At 38.4% G+C, this 22,477-nt stretch overlaps 1 protein-coding gene across 1 annotated transcript in view; it reads left to right on the top strand.

Moving 5' to 3' along the window:
- trus (programmed cell death 2 like trus) overlaps positions 1 to 22,477 on the top strand; it is a 211,577-nt gene that overhangs the window by 86,994 nt on the left and 102,106 nt on the right. The window contains exon 4 of the mRNA XM_076187386.1: positions 1,515 to 1,676. Within this exon, the coding sequence (XP_076043501.1) occupies positions 1,515 to 1,676 (162 nt within the window). The remainder of the gene's footprint in view (positions 1 to 1,514; positions 1,677 to 22,477) is intronic.

The raw sequence follows: 22,477 nt of genomic DNA, 5'->3' as shown, positions 1-22,477 counted from the left end.
TATGAGGATGACAGTGTCAGTGTCATGCTTATATTAATTTTGTAGTTGTAGCTGAGTACCCCCAAATTCTGTGAACTGGCTTGATCATGTTTTCTGTATTTATTACTTAGTAAAAGAAAACAAGTAATACAGCAGTGACATTATACTCTGTAATGCAAGTATTGTGATTCATCAATCATCGTACCTCAGGCATCTGATGCTGCAGACAAGAACTTGACTTGTATTGAAGAGGTTAAATGTGTTTGAAATGAAATGCCTAAGAAGTATAGTAGGGGTTACTAGGCTGGATAGAGTAAGAAACAAGGAGGTGAGGAGGAGAGCAGAGGTCAAAAGGGAGTTGGAAGATAGGGTTTATGAAAGAGTATTGGTATGGTTTGGACACATAGAAAGAAAGAGTGAAGAAAGATTAGTAGAAGAAGTGGATGGAGTAAACATGAGGGGATAACCAAGGATGAAATGGATGGATGGAGTATAAGTGGCATTGGGAAAGAGGGGGGTGTCTGTTGAAGAAGGAAGAAGACAGAAGATTTAGGGGTGAGTGAAGAATGGTTGTGTATGGATGATGCTGTCATGCATGGAAGGAAGTAGGTGAGGGGATGGGGGTGAGGGAGTATGTGTGAATGTTTTGATGCTGCCTGAAGGAATTTCTCCCAGTCTTCTCTTTTTCTGCATGAGGGGATGGAAAGAGTGGGGGGGTCACTGATTAGATGGCCTTGCTGTGGATGTGCTGTGTCTTGCTGCATTGCTTCTGGCCCAGGGAGGTGGGCGAGATGCAGGGATAACCTGTCATCCAGGAGGAGCCAAGACAAGAGAGAGGGAGGGGTGGTGAATGGGAGTGGAGTATGTGGGGATGGAATGAGTGGGAGTGGGTTTATGATTTTGGCTACCCCCCTTGTAAAAGGGAAAACCCTTGGTATATGTGTGTATTTATTAACTTAAGGTTTTATTTTTAGAGATATCAAAAAGTCTGCTAAATACAAAAATAGAATGCCCACAGAAGGTTGCTTTGGAAAGAAAAGAAAGAAGATAGCAAGGGTGAGCCTGTTTGATATTTTGTTGATGACCATCTTGGGCTGTGGGTTTCCAGTCATTGAAACACAAAATAATAATTATTCTTGCTTACCTTGCCTTATGTTGGTAATTGTAGCCACAGGTTTCACTGACTGGATAATGATGGTCCCATGGTAGTTGGCGCCTGTCTCAGGTCCTCCCAAAGATCCCCGTGAAGATACATTGGACTTCTGTCAATGTTGTACTCATATTAGTATGGGACTGTTTCTGTCACTGACTAATAGTAGAAGCAGTTGCTAGTTGTTAGCTTATGTTGTGTGAAAAGGTGGAAGTAAGGGTGTTGGCAGGTTTTGAAGGCAGACAGCATGGAGATGATACTCTCAGGCATCCATCTTGCAGGACTATCTGCAGGTACCTGCCATTGGTCCCTACCCTATCTGATTTAAGGTCAACCCCTTATCCTGCTTATAAGTTGTCGGCTTCATTTCCTCTTTTATTTCTAGGGGGATAACAATGCAAATGAAGCCCTTAGAGGTGCAGTAGGTGTAGTTCCTCCTGGGTGTGAAATGGGTGAAGCATCTGCACTAATTGAAGGCCCAGAGGAGGATATGATTGCTGTGGACACTCCTGAAAAACCCACAACTGACATCCCTGCTTTGTTTCAAGTGAGTTATAAAAACTGTATATATTTTATATATATATAAACCCTGTGGTAGGGGAGAAAGAATACTGCTAATGAGTGTTCCCACTTGAGTCGTAAAAGGCGACAAAAAAGGGACAGGGAGAGGACTAGGCATCCTACTCTTTATAGTAGTAGAGCCTGTGTTAGAATTAGAAATGGAGAGAGTGACTGGTTTGAGGTATAGGTGGGACTTCACCAGTTATGTGTCATGTTGCCATGGCTGTTCAATTTATACATGGATGGGATGGTGTGATAGTTAACGCAAGAGTAATGGGCTGGGGATTGGAGATGGTTAAAGAAAATGGAGAAAAATTGGAGATAAGCCAGTTGTTGTTAGGTGATAACATTGAGCTTGTAACAGGATCAGATGAGAGATTAAGGAAGTTAGTGATGAAGTTTGGGAAGGCGTGCAAAAGAAGGAAGTTAAAGGTAAATGTGTGTAAAAGTAAGGTGATGAGATGTACAAGGGGAGAGGATGGCAGCAAATTGGAAGTGAGTATTATGGGAGAGAGACTGGATGAAGTGAATACCTTTAGATACTTGGGTGTGAATGTAGTGGAAAGGGAGGAGTGGAGGGGGAGGTAGAACATAGATTGAGAGAAACAAGAAAATTGCCTTGGTGGATTAATAAGTGTAATGAGATAGTCATTTGGAATGGATGCTAAGAGGAGATTGTATGGAGGAGTGATTGTGCCGACAGCATTGTATGGGGGTAGAAACATGGGACATAAGAGAGGAAGAATTTAAATGTGTTTGAGATGAAATGCCTGAGAAGTATGGTAGGAGTTACTAGGCTGGATTGAGTGAGAAATGAGGAGGTAAGGAGGAGAGCAGGGGTGGAAAGGGAGTTAGGAGATAGGGTTGATGAAAGAGTATTGGGATGGTTTGGACACATGGAAAGAATGAGTGAAGAAAGAATAGTAAAAGAAGTGTTGAAGGCAGAGGTGGAGTGAACATGAGGGGGTGACCAAGGATGAGATGGATGGGGTAAAGGAGGCATTGGGACAGAGGGGAAAGTCTGTCGAGGAAGGAAGAGAAAAGACAGAAGGTAGGGGTGAGTGATGAATGGTTGTGTATGGATGATGCTGTAATGTATGTAAGGGAGTGGGTGGAGGATGGGATGGGTGAGGGAGTATGTGTGAATGATATTTTAATGCAGCCCGAAGGGATTTCTCTCTGTCCTCTCTTTTTCTGTATGAGGGGACGGAGGGGGGGGGGGGTTGTCATCAATTAAATGAAGCTGCCTTGCTGTGGATGTGCTCTGTCTTGCTGCTTTGTTTCTGACCACCCAGGGCAGTGGGCAAGATACAGGGGTGACCCCATCCAAGAGGAGCTAAGAAAATAGGGAAGGAGGGGTTGGGAATGGGAGTGAAGTATGTGGAGATGAAATGGGTGGGAGTGGATTAATGCCTTTGACTTTGGCTCCCTACCTTGTGAGGAGGAAAAAAGCCCTTGATATATGTATGTATATGTATGTGTATTTACCTAGTTGTATTTTACGGGAAGGGGAGCTATGCTCGTGGTGTCCCGTCTTCATATCTCATTTTATCTAAACTATTTTTAGATTCATGTATTGTTTTTGCACACACCACTTTCTCATCTAACTTGTTCCAACTGTCTATTATTCTGTGAGGAAAGCTGTTCTTTTTCACATCTCTTCTATAGCTGTCTTTCTTGATTTTCTTTCCGTGCCCTCTTGTATTTCTTTCATCCCATTTTATTAGATTCTCTCTATCAATAATTTTTATGCCTTTCATGATTCTGTAAATAGCTATCAAATCTCCTCTCTCTCTTCTTTGCTCTAGTGTCTGTAGTTCAAGTTTTGCTAGTCTCTCTTCATATGATAGTTTTGAGAGTGTTGGTGCCAATTTGTAATTGCTCTTTGTATTCTTTCAAGTTTTTTATACATTTTTTTGTACTTGGTGACCACATCGTTGCAGCATATTCCGATCTTGGTCTTATCAGAGTGATTAGAATTTTCTTCACCATTTCTTCATCCAGGTATGTGAATGCCACTTTAATTGTTCTTATTGAATTATAAGTTTCTCCAAAAATCTTATTTATATGTTTCTCAGGTGACATATTATTCATAACAATGACTCCCAGATCCTTCTCATTTTCTACTTTTTTTATTCCTTCTCCCAATTTATATGATCCTGTTATTCTGTTTTTGCTTTTTCCAAATTCCATTATACTACACTTTTTAGTGTTGAACTCCATCTCCCACTTCCTACTCCATTCCTGTACTTTATTTAGATCACTCTGTAGTGACTCACAATCTTCTTCCGTGTTCACTTTTTTTAATAGTTCTGCATCATCTACAAAGAAGCTCATATAACTTTCAATTTCTTCATCCATATCATTAATATATATAGCAAACATTATTGGTGCCAGAACTGTTCCTTGTGGAACACCGCTTATTACGTCATCCCAATTAGAGTGTTTGTCTCTTATCACTACTCTCATTTTTCTTTCTAGCAAAAAGTCTTCCATCCATTTAAGCAGTTTGCCCTGTATTCCTCCTTCAGTTTCTAATTTCTTAAGCAACTTCTTATGTGGTACTTTGTCAAAGGCCTTTTTTAGGTCAAGAAATGCTCAATCAGCCCATCCATCTCTTTCTTGTATTATATCTATTAGCCTTGAATAGAAACATATTAAAGTAGTGACGCATGATCATTCTTGTCTGAATCCAAATTGCCTTGGATTAAGCACGCTGTTTTTTTTTTCTAAATATTTTACCCATTTACTTTTGATAATTCTTTCACAAATTTTTGCTATTGTACTTGTTAGAGAGACTGGTCTATAGTTGGTAGGGTCTTCTTTATTACCTCCTTTATATATAGGTACTATATTTGCTTTTTTCCAATCTTCTGGAACTTTTCCTTCTTTCAAGGAACTATTTATTATGCTATGTATTATGTCTGCCAGTTCATTTCTGCATTCTTTCAAAATCCAGTTTGCTATTTCATCTGGTCCATGTGATTTTCTAACATCAGGATTACTCAAGTGTTTCATTATTTAATTCTTTGTTACTTCTATTTCTTTCATAGGGGGGACTTTCTCTTTCTATTTGATCTCTTCAGGTTGTACGTTCTCCCTTGTAAACACTGATTTAAGATGCTTGTTCATAATTTCCGCCATTTCTATTTCCTCTGTGTATTCACTCCTCCTTGTCTTGTTTGTTTTTCAGTTTGTTGTTTACAAATCTGTGAAATAGTTTTGGTTGATCTTTACATTTTTCTATGACATTTTTTTTATATTTTCTCTTTTCCTCTGCACACTTGTACATATTCATTTCTATAACAAGTATATATTTTCAATTTTTCAGGTCTTTTGTATTTTTTCCATCTGGTCCAAGCTTTGTCTCTTTTGTCTTTTAACACACTACAACTTTTATTGTACCAGCACTTTACATATTCTTTTTCTTGCTTTTGTCTTGGGACATACTTTTCCACTCCTTTTTTTATAAATTTTTGTCAAAATATTCCATTTCTCTTGTACTGTTGTTTCTTCTTTGTGTATTTCCCAGTTTTCATTTTGAAAGAATTCTCTTATTTTATCAAAATTTGTTTTTTCATACATCAATCTTCCTTTTCTATATTGTTCATTTCTTTTCATGTATTTTTTCTCATTTAGTTCTAGTTCTATCAATATGTGGTCACTTTTACTTATTGGTGCCTGGTATTCTATCTTTTCCACTATTTCAGGTTCTGATGTGATTATTAGGTCTAGTCTCGATGGTTCTTCTTCATTTCTATACCTAGTGTTCTCTTGGATCCATTGTGTCATTGTGTGGTCAATAATCATCTCAAGTAGAACATTTCCCCATGAGTCTTCTCCACCCTTTACTGTCATCTCTTCCCAGCAGATTTCTTTGCAATTAAAGTCGCCCATCATAACTATTCTTCCTCCATCTTCCATTATCTTGTTTAGTGTTATTCTTGTGTCTAACATACTTTTATGTTCACTCTCTTCCCACGAGGCTGTTTTTGGGGGCACGTAGTTTATTACAAACTTTCTGCTCTTCTTATCTCTGTCTTCTACTTCTATCATAATCATCTCTACTCTGTTCTTTCCATATGTGACACTCTTCATGTTTATATCCTTCTTAGTCAGGAACATAACTCCACCCCCTTATTTTATATCTCTGTTTCTAATCCAATAATTATATGCATTGTGTCCTATGCTGTTGGGTGGTAGTGGACCTATTTTTTCTCAATAATTCCCATTATGTCCGGTTCTTTTTCCTTCAGATACTCGTTCAGTTCATTCAGTCCTGTTATTAATCCATCTATATTTGTGTAGGATACTCTTAACTTTCTGTTATTTCCATTGTATTCTCTGTTTCTTTTTTGTTTCTGTTATGGTCCATTTCTTCAATTTCATATTCACTACTCTCCAGTAGAATTCTTGTTTTTCTGACTCCATTCTGGTCTTGTTTTTTTTCTTTAGCTTCTTTCCTTTTCATTTTTTCCTCTCTTTCCTCTTTATTCGTTTCTCTTTTTATCCATACCTTTTTATATTGTTCACTTGCTGCTAGCTTCCCTGTTTTTGCTAAGATATTCTCTGCTGTTGTTTGTGATCTGAATTTAATCTTAATTTGTCAGGTCTTATCTGTACTATACTTTCCGAGCCTAAACTTCTCTTCAATTTATTTCATTATTTCAGGTTCATCTTCCTGAACTAATTCTAGTAATCTGCTTACTTTTTCATTTTCCTCATTGATTCTTGTGGTTCTATCTGGGTTATGTTTCTCTTCCATTCCTAATATAATTATACATTTCTTTTTATCTGCTAAGTCTCTTACAATATTCTCCTTTTGTCTCATCACTTTGATAACTGAGTCTTCAGTTTGTTCTTTCATTTGCTGTTTAATTATATCAGTAAATGCAACTTTACCTATTTCCTGTATTTTTCTCCACCCCTGTGCCTCTTTTGCTATTGCCTCTTTATTGTCTTTATTGTTCCTTTTTAATTCTTCATTCTCCTCTTTTACTTCTTTTAATTGTCTTTTTAGTTCTTCTATTTCCTTAGTTAAGTTTTTGTTCGCCTTCTCTAGTTCTTCCAATCTTTCAACCCTTTGCACAATTTTTGACATTCTACCGAACCTAATCTCCCAATGTTCGGTCATTTGTTCAAGTTTCTCCTCTAGTCTTGCCAGTCGGGGGAGGTTGGTATCCGCCCCCCCCCCCTCATTAAATCCATGGAAATTATTATCCTCACCTTCTATTGTGCTGCTCTTATGTATGTTTCTAATCTTTACATTTTCGTTGGTCCCTTCATCATCACTAAATTGCTCTGGCCCGCGCTTGTTTACATGGCGTCTGCCTGCCTGGACCAAGTCCTCTCCTTCCTCATTTCCTTCCATTTCCCTCAGTAATCCCTTCCCTTCTCCTTTTTCCTCACTTTCCCACTACACCACGAGCAATCCCCTTCCCTGCAAATACAATAGGTACTTTGAGTTGAAATCCACGAAAATTTCACTTTTTCTTCAGGACATCAATCCTCGCCATCTGTCCGACATAAGTGTGTGTGTGTGTATATGTATATATATATATATATATATATATAATATATATGTATACATACACACAACCCTCTGCTATCACAGGTTCCACTATCATAATTTGCTGCTATCACGTATGCATTAAAAGCTGCCCAAATGTCTTTGTCTCACACTTTATGGCTATCGCATTGCCTAGCCAGTTTTAAAATTCAAAACATATGCCTCTTGATATCACTTGGGGTAGGAGTGGATTCACTGCATGATTGGCCCCGCCCAAGCAGCCCAGTGAGCACTGATTGGACATAACAAACCTTCCCACCTCCATCTTGGTCATGACATTCCAGGACCTCTAAGTGCTCATTGGCCAAGCTGCTTCACATTTAGCCAGCAAGTTTTATTCAATCTGAGTGGATGTCTTCTAAGTGCACACAGTGAAAGACAAAGTGCTCAGAATTGAAGCAAATGATCAGAATGAAAAGAGAACAGAGACAGAAAAAACAAGTTTTTTTGGAGAGTGCTGGACTTGAGACTCAAAAAATGGTACATAAAAAAAAAAAAAAAAAAAAGGAAACCTAAACCAAAAAAGAAAAGAAAATATGAAAATAAAAGTGGCATACACAAATATCAATGGTATGATATCTGGAATTAACAAAGTAAATGACTATCTAAAAGTAGAACAATCTGATATCATGGGCATAGTAGAGACAAAATTGAAAGGACCGCTATCAACAAGCATAGTGGGACATGGTCTATATAACCACCAGGCAAAAAATAGAACTGAAAAGCAAGGAGGAGGTGTCATGATATTGACCAAAAAAAGGTTTAAATGTGACAAAGATTATTAAAGGCCAAGACAATGTAGAAGTAATTATGATTAAAATTGCCAACAAAAAGATGAAAAGCAGAAAATTTGTAGTAGTGTATGTACCACCAAAAACCCATGCATGGTCAGACAGCGAACATTCCAAATTATTGGAAGAAACAATAAAGGTGCTAAATGAGTTATTGAAAGAGGGTGGAAACATAGTAATCATTGGTGATTTTAATGCAAAAGACATAATTTGGAAAGAAATGCTAGTTAAAGGGGGAGACGAACTTTGGAGCAACATTCTACTAGATATGACCATTGAATACACCCTAACACAATGGGTTAAGGAAAATACTAGATATAGAAATAATGAGGAACCATCAAAATTAGACCTAATATTAACTTCTGAACCAGATATTGTAAACAGAATGGAGTATAAAACACCAATTGGAAAAAGTGACCATATACTAATAGAGTTTGAATTAAAAGAACAAAACAACATAGAAATGATAAACTTAGAGAAGGAAGATTTATGTACAACAAAACGGACTTTGTAAAACCAAGGAAATTTGTCCAAAACGCAAATTGGAATAGGTTCTCTAAAGAGGAAACAAATATGGAAGAAAAATGAAACATATTTAAAGAGAAGTACAAAGAACGAATTAACAAATATGTACCAAAAAAGAATCAAAAAGAGATTTATATAAAATATTGGTTCAACAAAAGATGTAGTGAGGCTAAAACCAGGAGAGATAAAGCCTGGAAAAAAATGGAAAAAATACAGGAAAAAATTAAATGGCAAACATATAAAAAACTTAGAAACGCATATGTAAACATACGCAGGAAAGAAAAAAGGGAATATGAAAGGGATATCGTAGACAAGTGTAAGGATCAACCGAAACTCTTTTACAGATATATAAATGACAAACTAAAGGATAAACATGATATAGTAAAATTGCGCAAAGGAGACAAAGAATATATAGATGACACAGAGATGGCAGAAGTTATGATCAGACATTTCAGGTCTGTTGTTACAATTAAGAATTCACAACCCTGGGAGGATGGACAACTAGAAAGCTCACCCATGATGAAGGAAATAAAACTAACACAAAGTGAAATAAGAGACCAAATAAAAAGCCTACAGTGCTCAACAAGGATGTACGAACGGTTAGCGAGAATAAGTGATAAGGACTCATTTTGCTGAAATGCACAATTTTATATAAAAAATTAGCATATGGTTGCATTATTTGACCTATTTTCTTTAAAATGTGTGATTTCCATGTAATTTGATCAAAGAGAAGTTATGTTTTTATCCTCTACAAAATTACCAACCACATACCGTCCGACTCACTAATTGCCGACCTCAACCAAACAAACAATGACGGTTTTTGCTCAAATGCACAATTTTATATAAAAAACTAGCATATGGTTGCATTATTTGACCTATTTTCTTTAAAATGTGTGATTTCCATGTAATTTGATCAAAGAGAAGTTATGCTTTTATCCTCTGCAAAATTACCGACCACAGCTACAATTTGTCCAGCCCACCATCTATGATCATTGGTGGTATGGATCAAACTACACTCTATTAAGTTTCTTACTATTGTGTTATTAGTGTAATAGATTGCATATAGTTGCATTATTTTGACTTATTTTCTTTAAAATGTGTGATTTTCATGTAATTTGACCAATCGTGCATTTCAGCAAAAACTGTCGGATGGTATTCATAGCAGTGGTCGGCAAATTTGCAGAGGATAAAAACAACTTCTCTTTTATCAAATTACATGGAAATCGCACATTTTAAAGAAAATAGATCAAATAATGCAACCATATGCTAATTTTTTATATACAATCGTGTATTTCAGCAAAAACCATTCTTGTTCGAGTTTGGTTGGCTATTAATGAGTCGGACAATATTCGTAGCTCTGGTCGGTAAGTTTGCATAACTTCTTTTTTATCAAATTACATGAAAATCACACATTTTAAAGAAAATAGATCAAATAATGCAGTCATATGCTATCATATGCAATCATATGCTATTTCTTTATATAAATCTTTCAGCAAAAACCGTCCTTGTTCGAGTTTGGTCGGCTATGAGTGAGTCGGACAGTATTCATAGCTGTTGTTGGTAATTTTGCAGAGGATAAAAATGTAACTTATCTTTGATCAAATTGCATGGAAATCACGCATTTTAAAGAAAATAGGTCAGATAATGCAACCATATGCTGATTTTTTATATAAAATTGTGCATTTCAGCAAAAACAGTCCTCAACACTCCTCATCACTCATTCTCACTAACTGTTCGTACATCCTTGTCGAGCACTGTAGATGTCAGAAAGTGGCATGGACCAGATGGAATTGCAAATTGGATACTGAAAGAGTGTATAGATGAACTGTCAGATACACTACACAAGATAATAGACTTCTCACTAAAAGAGGGAAAGGTGCCGCAAGATTGGAAAGATGCAAACATAGTACCAATACATAAAGGAGGAAATAGAGAAGATCCTACAAATTTTAGACCGGTGTCCCTCACAAGTACAGTAGCAAAAATATGTGAAAAGATTATCAGGAGCAGATGGACCAAACACTTGGAAGAAAATAAAATAATAGATCCCAAACAATTTTGTTTTAGAAGTGGAAGATCATGTACAACAAATCTAATCTGTTTTTACTTGAGACTAATTGAGATAATACAAGAAAGAGATGGATGGGCAGACTGCACCTTCTTGGACTTGCAGAAAGCACTTGATAAGGTACCACACAAAATATTAATAAGTAAAATTGAAAAAATAGGAGGAATTCAAGGCAAACTGTTGGATTGGGTGAAGGATTTCTTAACTGGGAGATAAATGAATGGTACTTAGAGACAAAAATTAGAAATGGGAAGATGTAAAAAGTGGCATCCCACAAGGCTCTGTTTTGGCTCCTTTAATGTTTCCCATATACATAAATGATATGGATGAAGGAGTAAATTGTTACATGAACTTTTTTGCTGACGATGCCAAATTACTCAAGAGAGTAAAAACAGAAGAAAATTGCAGATTGCTACAAGATGACCTGGATAAAGTATGGGAATAGAGCCGGAAATATGAAATGAACTTCAACATCAAGAAATGTAGCATAATGGAATTTAGAAGAGGCAAAAATAGAGTTTCAGGGAAATATACGATTGGAAACAAAGTAGTCAAAAAAGTAAACTCAGAGAGGGACCTAGGAGTAATCATCTCAAGTGATTTGACACCTGACAAACATGTAAATAAGTTATTTGGAGAGACCTATAACCTATTAAGATCAATGAAAGTGGCCTTCGACTACATGGATGAGGAGATGGATAAGAAAATAATTATCACATTGATAAGACCAAAATTAGAATATGTTATATCAATGTGGGCACCTAGCCCAAAGAAAAACACAAGAAAATTAGAAATAATCCAAAGAGCAGCGACAAAAATGGCACCCACACTATCAAACTTGACATATGAACAAAGATTGGAGAAATTACAGTTGTCAACATTGGAGCAGAGAAGGGAGAGGCGATTTGTTGACCATTTTCAGAATGGCAAAGGGATGGAAGTTCTCGATAGAGATGACCTATTAAAATGGGACAAGAGGACATGAAAAGAAATTAAAGAAAGACAGTTACAGAAGAGACCTGAAAAGGAATAGTTTCCCACACAGAGTGATCGATGTCTGGAACAAATTGAACAGTGAAACAGTAAATGCCAGAACTATACACAATTTCAAGAAAAAAATGGACGTGGAGAGATACGAAAACGGGTCACAACGAGCATAGCTCCTGTCCCGTAAATTACAACTAGGTGAATATAATTTTTTGTGCTACAATAATGTCCAGTAACATACCATCCTGTTCTACCAATGCTGAACACAATGCAGTGGTGCCTGAGAGGAAAATAAAGAAGTGAAAAAACTTAATTTACACATAGAAACTTGAAATAGTGAAACTCATTGATGGTGGTGAAATGAAGAGAAGTGTGGGGAAGAAGTTTAATATTAATGTATCCACAGTACAAGGCATTTACCAAAAGTGTGAGCATATTAAGAGTCACATGAGGCTTGCACCATCTGTGGCTGCTTCCCAAGCCTTATGTAGCCAAAATCAGTTGCTCCCGAAGACTGACCAATTGCTGGGACAATATCTGGAACAACAGTTGTCTGGAACTCGGTTGTTGACATACACAAGATTATGGACACTACCAAGGAAATTTATGCTGGTCTAGCAATGAAGATGAGAATTCAACAACCCCCCCAGTGTTTTTAGCATCAAAAGAGTGGGTGGATAAAATTGTAGCACACCATAAAGTCAAGAGTTTTAAGCTGTCTGGTGAGGCTGCAAATGTAGACATGACTGCTGCTCATGAGTACTCAGAGACACTCAAATTCACCATTGAGGAGGGCCAATATGCAGCTGACAAAATCTTTAACATGGATGAAACGAACTTCATTTGGAAGACCATGCCACACTACATTTATTACGCCGACTCTGCCAAAGTACAAGAGAGGAAAGCCATCAAAGAGAGATGTACCCTCATGTTTGCCATGAATGCATCTGGGACATGTCTCCTGAAACCTACAGCTATTCATCATGCAAAATGACCTTGTGCTTACAAACAACAAGATATGAGTAACCTTAAGGTTCAATGGATGACTTCCAAGAAAGGCTACATGTCAGCCAAATTTTCCCAGGATTGGCTAAAGGGTGCATTTGTCCAACAGGTTGAGCAATACTGTAAGGACAATAACATCAGATTTAACATTCTGTTGATACTGGACACACACTGGGACATGCACTGCTTGCTTCTCTGGACTGCACACCCTAATCTAAAGGTGGAATTCTTGCCACCCAACACTACCACACTGATCCAGCCTCTTGAACAAGAGGTAATATATGTTAAAACTACATACTTCAGGTGACAGTTCAGGATAATGAGGGAAGCTACCAAAGATGCCAGTCGTATCTAACACTTAATTGATAGTGATGAAAGTGATAATGGTATTGATGAAGTACAAGGTGATAGAATGAACAGAATTTTTTCCTTTATTGGAAGAAATGCAATGTGAAACAAACAATAGACTTTATGGTGGATGGTTGGAATAATATTTATTACCTAACAGACAACTCATCACAGTTGGCATAAGGTTTAGGAGGGTTTGCCTGATGACCAATGTGGACTGTGTTACCTAGTGAGCCACAGTCAGGGCAGGCCAAGGTGGATGAGGCACAACATCTCCCTGGTGGTGGTTTTGGTGATACAAATGAAGAAGACCTTTTAGAAATTATTAGGCCAGCCCATTTTACTGCTGCTGAAATCTTGGAAGGAGATAATGTGGCAGAAGAGAAGGAGCATGGTGGGATGGTGGTGATGTGAGGCATGAGGGACTCACCATGACCAACATCAAGGAACTCATTGGCTTGGGTAAGAGGATGCGTCACCTCCTTAAAACAAAATGCTACCATCAAGAGTGAGCCAAGGTGTTCTTGGATTAAGAAATCACTGAAAGGTTACGAGCAGCAGTATCATGCCTACATCAGCTCCTTACAACAATGTTGGATCGCCGACTTCCTACAATAGCGCACCGAAGTTCAGCCTAACCATTAACCAGGACCATCCAATGAGTCTGGGGATGATGCTGAAGATTTTGAGGGTTCTGTGGGCCCACTCCAGACTTCTGAAGCTGCAGATGAATTCCTCGATGAGATACAACATCAAGTGGGTGGAAAATAACACTCCACCTCAGGCTACCTGAGCATGTCATTGTCCCCTCAAAGGTAAATAAAATTAACTGATCATGTTATTATTTTTTTTAATAATCATGTTAAAAAGGTCAAAATGGGGTAAAGTAGGAGTAAAATTATGGTCATGGTACCAATAAGAATTATATTTTTCATAGATAAATCTATATACCAAAGATTTTTCCCCCATATAAGGGAGGTAGCCAAGTGAAAAGGCACATACCCAATCCCACCCATTCCACTCCCATCCACCAACCCTTCTTCCCTCTCATCTTAGCTCCTCATGGATGATTGGTCATCCCTGCATTCCACCCATTGCTTTGGGTCATAAGCAATGCAGCATGATACAGTACATCCACAATAAGGCCACTTAACTAGTGACACACACACACTTACGTCGGACAGATGGCGAGGATTGAGGTCCTGAAGAAGAAGTGAAATTTTCGTGGATCTCAACACAAAGGAAGCACCTATTGTATTTGCAGGGAAGGGGATTGCTCGTGGAGTAGTGGGAAAGTGAGGAAAAAGGAGAAGGGGAGGGATTACTAAGGGAAATGGAAAGAAATGAGGAAGGAGAGGACTTGGTCCAGGTGGGCAGACACCATGTAAACAAACGCGGACCGGATCAATTTATTGACGATGAAGGGTCTAACAAAAATGTAAAGATTAGAAACATAGATATGAGCAGCACAATAGAAGGTGAGGATAATAATTTCCATGGATTTAATGAGGGGGGGGCCGGATACCAACCTCCCCAGACTGGCAAGAGTAGAACAAAAACTTGAACAAATGACTGAACACTGGGAGAAGGTTCGGTAGAATGTTAGAAATTTCGCAAAGGGTTGAAAGATTGGAAGAACTAGAGAAGGTGAACAAAAACTTAACTAAGGAAATAGAAGAACTAAAAAGACAGTTAAAAGAAGTAAAAGAGGAGAATGAAGAATTAAAGAGGAATAATAAAGAAAACAAAGAGGCCATAGCTAAAGAAGCTAAGGGTTGGAAGACAATCCAAGAAAACAGTAAAGTTGCATTTACTGACATAATTAAACAGCAAATGAAAGAACAAACTGAAGACTCAGTTATTAAAGTGATGAGACAAAAGGAGAATATAGTAAGAGACTTAGCAGATAAAAAGAAATGTATAATTATATTAGGAATGGAAGAGAAACACAACCCAGATAGAACCACAAGAATCAATGAGGAAAATGAAAAAGTAAGCAGATTACTAGAATTAGTTCAGGAAGATGAACCTGAAATCATGAAACAAATTGAAGAGAAGTTTAGTCTTGGAAAGTATAGTACAGATAAGACCAGACCAATTAAGATTAAATTCAGGTCACAAACAACGGCAGAGAATATCTTATCAAACAGGGAAACTAGCAGCAAGTGAACAATATAAAAAGGTATGGATAAAAAGGGAAATGAATAAAGAGGAAAGAGAGGAGGAAAAAATGAAAAGACAACAAGCTAAGGAAAAAAATGAGAACAGAACAGAGTCAGAAAAAGAGAAATTCTATTGGAGAGTAGTGAATATGAAAGTAAGGAAATTCGAAATACATACATACATATACCAAGGCTTTTTCCCCCTTCCAAAGGAGGTAGCCAAAAAGGGGAAGGCATAAAAACACTCCCACCCATTTCATCCCTAAATACACTCCACACCCCTCCCACCCTTCCTCTCATCTGAGCACCTCCTGGATGACGGGTCATCCCTGCACCCTGCCCACCGCCCTGGGTCAGAAGCAGTGTCGCAAGACACAGTGCATCCACAGCAAGGCCGTTTCATTTAATCGGCGAACCCCCCTCTCCGTCCCCCTTTGCATATAAGGTGAGGACGGGGAGAAATCCCTTCGAGCTGCGTCAAAATTTACTCACACATACTACCCCACCCCCCACCCCCCCGCCCATTCCTCCTCATGCAGTCACAACATTATCCATATACAACCATTCTCCACTCACCTCTGTCTTCCGTCCTCTCCCTTCCTTCCTCAACAGACATTCCCCTCTTCCCCAAAGCCCCCTTCACCCCATCCATCCACCTCATCCTAGGACATCCCCTCATGTTCACTCCCTCCACATCTGCCTTCCATACCTCTTTTACTAGTCTTTCTTCACTCATTCTTTCCATGTGTCCAAACCATCCTAATATTCTTTCATCAACCCTATCTCCCAAATCCTTTTTCACCCCTGTTCTCCTCCTCACCTCCTCATTTCTCACTCTATCCAGCCTAGTAACCCCCACCATACTTCTCAGACACCTCATCTCAAACACATTCAAACTCCTTCTCTCTTCTTCCCTTATGTTCCACGTTTCTGCCCCATACAGTGCTGTTGGCACAATCACTCCTTCATACAGTCTCCTCTTCGCATCCATTCCCAAATGTCTATTCCTCATTACACTCTTTAAACCACCAAGGCATTTACTCGCTTCTCTCAATCTACATTCTACCTCCACCTTCACTCCACCTTTTCCTGCTACACTTGCACCCAAGTATCTAAAACTATCCACTTCCTCCAGTTGCTCTCCCTTAATGTTCACTTCCAGTCTACTGCCACTTTCACCCCTTGTACATCTCATCACCTTACTTTTACCCACATTTATCTTTAGCTTTCTTCTATCACATACTCTCCCAAACTCTGCCACCAGCTTCCTCAATCCCTCCTCTGACCCTGCCACAAGCGCAGTGTCGTCCGCAAACAACAGCTGGCTCACCTCCCACTTTTCTCCATTTTCTTTAACCATCGCCAATCCCTGACTCACTACCCTAGCATTCACCTCTCGCACCACCCCATCCATGTATAAGTTGAACAGCCAGGGCGACATAACGCATCCTTGACGAAGTCCCACCTTTACTTCAAACCACTCACTCTCTCCATTTCTAATCCTAACACATGCTCTACTACTCTCATAAAAACTCTTGACAGCTCCCAAAAGCTTTCCTCCTATCCCATAAATCTGCATAACCTCCCACAGTGCCTTTCTGTCTACCCTATCATAAGCCTTTTCCACATCCATAAAAGCCCAAAAAACATCATTCCCCTTTCCTATAGCTTTCTCACATATCTGTCTTACCACAAAGATCTGATCTACACAACCTCCACCCGTCCTAAATCCACACTGTTCTTCACCAATTACTCCTTCTGTTCCTCTCCTAATCCTCTCAATTAAGATCCTCCCATAAGCCTTCCCTACTACACTCAACAGGCTAATCCCTCTGAAACTACTACATTCACACTTGTCCCCTTTTCCCTTGTAAAGAGGAACTATACAGGCACTTCTCCAGTCCTCCGGTACTCTACCCTCTCTCCAGCAAACATTAAATAACCTCACCAACCAGTCCACCATCACTGAACCTCCCTTTTTCAGACATTCTGCATGGCATCCATCCAGACCAGGTGCCTTACCTGCTTTCATCATCTTTACAACTGCCTTCACCTCATCCTTCCTTATTTCTCCTCCATTCTCCTCACTCATCACTCTCATTTTCTTCGCATTTCCCACTGCAGCTATCTTTCCTTCCCTATCCTCCTTCACATTCAGCAACTCCCTAAAATATTCTGCCCATCTTCCCCTCACTGCCATCTCTTCCATTATCATCTCTCCATCTGTACCTTTTACCTTTTCTTCCCTACTTGATTCGCCTCCTCTTCCTCTCTTAATTTCTTTCCAAAACATCTTTTTATTACTTTCAAAATTTTCTGTCATACTCCTACCCCATTTCACATCTGCTCTCCTCTTTGCCTCCTTTACCTTTTGCTTTACTTCTCTTTTCTTTTCTTTGTACGTCTCATATGACTCCCCTCTCCTCTTTTGTAACCAATCTGTGAATGCTCGCTTCTTCTCTTCTACAACCTTCTTTGTTTCCTCATCCCACCATTCACTACCCTTTCTTCTATTTCCCCCTGTCCTTCTTGTTCCACACACCATCCTTGCACACTTTAAGACTCCCTCCTTGAACCATCCCCATTCCTCCTCCACACCCATCTCTGCTCTATCCTTTACTCCCTCCCACTCCTCCTTCAGCTTCTTTTCATACTCCTTCTCCTTTTCCTTTTCATTCAAGGAGTTCACTCTAAGAACCTCTCTACCTTTTGTCCCTTTCCTCCTTCTCTATCTATCCTCCACTCTCAGCTTACCTTCCTCCAAAAAATGATCTGATATTCCCCCACCCTCTCCCCTTAGCACATGTACATCCTTAACTCTTCCTATCATAATCCTATTTACCACTACATAATCCATTAGCGCTCTATCTACCACCCTTCCCTCCACCACCCTCTCCCATGTGTACTTATGCTTGACTTTCTTCCGAAACACTGTATTTGCTATCATCAACTCTCTTTCTAGACACATCTCCACCATCAACTCTCCACTACGATTCTTTCCTGGAACTCCACACTTCCCAACCACTCCATCGATTGGACCATTTCCCACCCTAGCATTAAGGTCTCCCAGTACTATTACATTGACATTTCTTCCTAAACCCTCTATGCACTCATTTAAATCTATCCAAAAGGCCTCCCTTTCTTCCATGCTCTTCTCACTGCCAGGCCCTTATGCACTTACAAAGACCCACATCTCCTTTCCCAGTTTCACCTTCATCCACATTATCCTTGAGGAAACCTCCTTCCACTCCACTATCTGTTTGCCTATCTCCTCACTTACTAGAATAGCCACCCCTTCCCTCCCTCGCCCTCTCTTCACTCCTGATAACCTCCCACTTACACTCCCAAACTTACACTCACCCTTCCCTTTCAACTTAGTTTCACTCAAAGCCAACACATCCATCTTTCTTCTCACAAACATACTACCTATCTCTTCTCTTTTACTCTCATCTGTACCACATCCACGCACATTAAAAGACCCAAACCTTAGGGTGCTGGCCCAAGGCAGTCGTAGTATAAAAGTGTCATCATTTCTCTATGAACAGAATTTCTTCTATCATAGACAAAATGATGTGTGGCTCTGGTCCGTAGGGGCGCCCCATATAGACCCTAAAGTATTGACTGCATGCTACTTTGCCACAATAACAAGCAGCCAATACCCCAGACGGGGAAACAGAGAATACAATGGAAGTGGCAGAAAACTAAGAGTGTCTTACACAAACATAGATGGATTGATTACAGGATTGAATGAGCTGAATGATTATCTCAAGGAAAAAGTACCGGACATAATGGGAATTGTAGAAACGTAATTAAAAGGTCCACTACCACCCAACAGTGTAGGACATGATGCATATAATTATTGGATTAGAAACAGAGAGACAAAGCAAGGGGGTGGAGTTATGTTCCTGACTAAGAAGGATATAAACGTGAAGAGTGTCACATATGGAAAGAATACAGTAGATGATTATGATGGAAGTGGAAGACAGAGATAAGAAGAGCAGAAAGTTTGTGATAAATTATGTGCCTCCAAAAACAGCCTCGTGGGAAGAGAGTGAACATAAAAGTATGTTAGAGGACACAAAGATAACATTAAATAAGATAATGGAAGATGGAGGAAGAATAGTTATGATGGGTGACTTTAATTGCAAAGAAGTCTGCTGGGAAGAGATGACAGTAAAGGGTGGAGACGGCTCATGGGGAAATGTTCTACTCAAGATGATTATTGACCATACAATGACGCAGTGGATACAGAACACTAGGTATAGAAATGAAGAAGAACCATCGAGACTACACCTAATATTCACATCTGAACCTAGAATAGTAGAAAAGATTGAATATAAAACACCAATAAGTAAAAGTGACCATATACTGATTGAACTAGAACTGAATGAGGAAAAATACATGAAAAGAAATGAACAATATAGAAAAGGAAGAATGATGTATGAAAAAAACAAACTTTGATAAAATAAGAGAATTCTTTCAAAAAGAAAACTGGGAAGGAATATACAAAGAAGAAACAACAGTGGAAGAGAAATGGAATATTTTGACAAAAATTTATTTAAAAAAAAAAAAAAAAAAAAAAAAAAAAAAAATGGAAAAGTATGTCCCAAGACAAAAAAAAAAAAAAAAAAAAAAAAAATATGTAAAATGCTGGTACAACAAAAGTGGTAGGGAGTTGAAAGACAAAAGAGACAAAGCTTGGACCAAATGGAAAAATACAGAAGACCTGAAAAATGGAAAATAAATACTTGTTATAGAAATTAATATGTACAAGGGTGTAGAGAGGAAAAGAGAAAATATGAAAAAGATGTCATAGAAAAATGTAAAGATCAACCAAAACTATTTTACAGATTTGTAAACAGCAAACTGAAAAACAAGCAAGATTTGGAGAAATTAAGGCAAGGAGGAGTGAATACACAAAGGAAATTGAAATGGCAGAAATTATGAACAAGCATCTTAAATCAGTGTTTACAAGGGAGAACATACAACCTGAAGAGATCGAATGGAAAGAGAAAGTCCCCCCCATGAAAGAAATAGAAGTAACAAAGAATGAAATATTGAAACACTTGAGTAATCTTGATGTCAGAAAATTGCAGGGACCAGATGAAATAGCAAACTGGATTTTGAAAGAATGCAGGAATGAACTGGCAGACAAAATACATAGCATAATAAACAGTTCCTTGAAAGAAGGAAAAGTCCCAGAAGATTGGAAAAAAGCAAATATAGTACCTATATATAAAGGGGGAAATAAAGAAGACCCTACCAACTACAGACCAGTCTCTCTAACAAGTACAATAGCAAAAATTTGTGAAAGAATTATCAAAAGTAGATGGGTAAAATATTTAGAAAAAAAACAATGTGCTAAATCCAAGGCAATTTGGATTCAGACAAGGACGATCATGCGTCACCAATTTAATATGTTTCTATTCAAGGCTAATAGATATAATACAAGAAAGAGATGGATGGGCTGATTGTGCATTTCTAGACCTAAAAAAAGCTTTTGACAAAGTACCACATAAGAAGTTGCTTAAGAAATTAGAAACTGAAGGAGGAATACAGGGCAAACTGCTTAAATGGATGGAAAACTTTTTGCAAGAAAGAAAAATGCGAGTAGTGATAAGAGACAAACAATCAAAATGGGATGAAGTAATAAGCGGTGTTCCACAAGGAACAGTTCTGGCCCCAATAATGTTTGCTATATACATTAATGATATGGATGACGGAATTGAAAGTTATATGAGCTTCTTTGCAGATGATGCAAAACTGTTAAAAAAAAGTGAACACGGAAGAAGATTGTGAGTAACTACAGAGTGATCTAAATAAAGTACAGGAATGGAGTAGGAAGTGGGAGATGGAGTTCAACACTAAAAAGTGTAGTATAACGGAATTTGGAAAAAGTAAAAACAGAACAGGATCATATAAATTGGGAGAAGAAGGAATAAAAAAAGTAGAAAATGAGAAGGACCTGGGAGTCATTGTTATGAATAATATGTCACCTGAGAAACATAGAAATAAGATTTTGTGGAATATGCAGCAACAATATGGTCACCAAGTACAAAAAAAAAGTATAAAAAAAAATTGAAAGAATACAAAGAGCAATTACAAAATTGGCACCAACACTCTCAAAACTATCATATGAAGAGAGACTAGCAAAACTTGAACTACAGACACTAGAGCAAAGAAGAGAGAGAGGAGATTTGATAGCTATTTACAGAATCATGAAAGGCATAGAAATTATTGATAGAGAGAATCTGATAAAATGGGATGATAGAAATACAAGAGGACACGGAAAGAAAATCAAGAAAGACAGCTATAGAAGAGATGTGAAAAAGAACAGCTTTCCTCACAGAGTAATAGACAGTTGGAACAAGTTAGATGAGAAAGTGGTGTGTGCAAAAACAATACATAATTTTAAAGATAGTTTAGATAAAATGAGATATGAAGACGGGACACCACGAGCATAGCTCCCCTTCCCGTAAAATACAACTAGGTAAATACACACACACTTTCGTCGGATGGACGGCGAAGATTGGACTTCTGAAGAAAAAGTGAAATTTTTGTGGATCTCAATGCAAAGGAAGTACCTTATTGTGTTTACAGGGAAGGGGAAAGCTCTTGGTGTAGGAAAGTGAGGAAAAAGGAGAAGGGGAGGGATTTATGAGGGAAATTGAAGGAAATGAGGAAGGGGAGGACTTGGTCTAGGCAGGCAGACGCCATGTAAACAAACGCAGGCCGGATGAATTTATTGACGAAGAAAGGATTAACAAAAATGTAAATATTAGAAATATGAATAAGAGCAGCACAATGGAAGGTGAAGATAACAATTTCCAAGGATTCAATGAGGGGGGGGGGAGCCAACCCTACCCGATTAGCAAGCCTAGAAGAAAATTTTGAGAAAATTGTCAAACATTGGGAGGATGGGTTCGGTGAACTCACGCAGATCACGCAGAGTTGGAAAATTGGGAGAATTAGAGAAGGTGAACCAAAAACTAACTTAACCCCTTCCATACGGTGCCGCATACATAGGCGTCATGAGGAGCAAGTGGATACGCGAGGCTGCCATATCATCGTCTTGATTATATTTATTGTAGTTGCCCCTCTGTAATGACATACTCTCTAAACTGAATGTAATCACATTTTCTATGGTTATCAAAATTCACGGGTGAAAGAGAGAACGATCGATATAAGCTGTGACTATATTTTATGATGCGAGTATTATTATGACACGTCGTACGGCTGGCATTGGCTGCTGCCCGCGAGATTTAAGGCCTGTACTGAAGAGGTTAAGAAATAGAAGTATTTAAAAGACAGTTAAAAGAAGTGAAAGATGAG

The sequence above is a fragment of the Oratosquilla oratoria genome, chromosome 6 (genome assembly GCF_046742065.1).
Source record: "Oratosquilla oratoria isolate Oo_2021 chromosome 6, ASM4674206v1, whole genome shotgun sequence".
NCBI classification, from domain to species: Eukaryota; Metazoa; Arthropoda; class Malacostraca; order Stomatopoda; family Squillidae; genus Oratosquilla; species Oratosquilla oratoria.
This window is presented reverse-complemented; position numbering and strand designations above follow the sequence as displayed.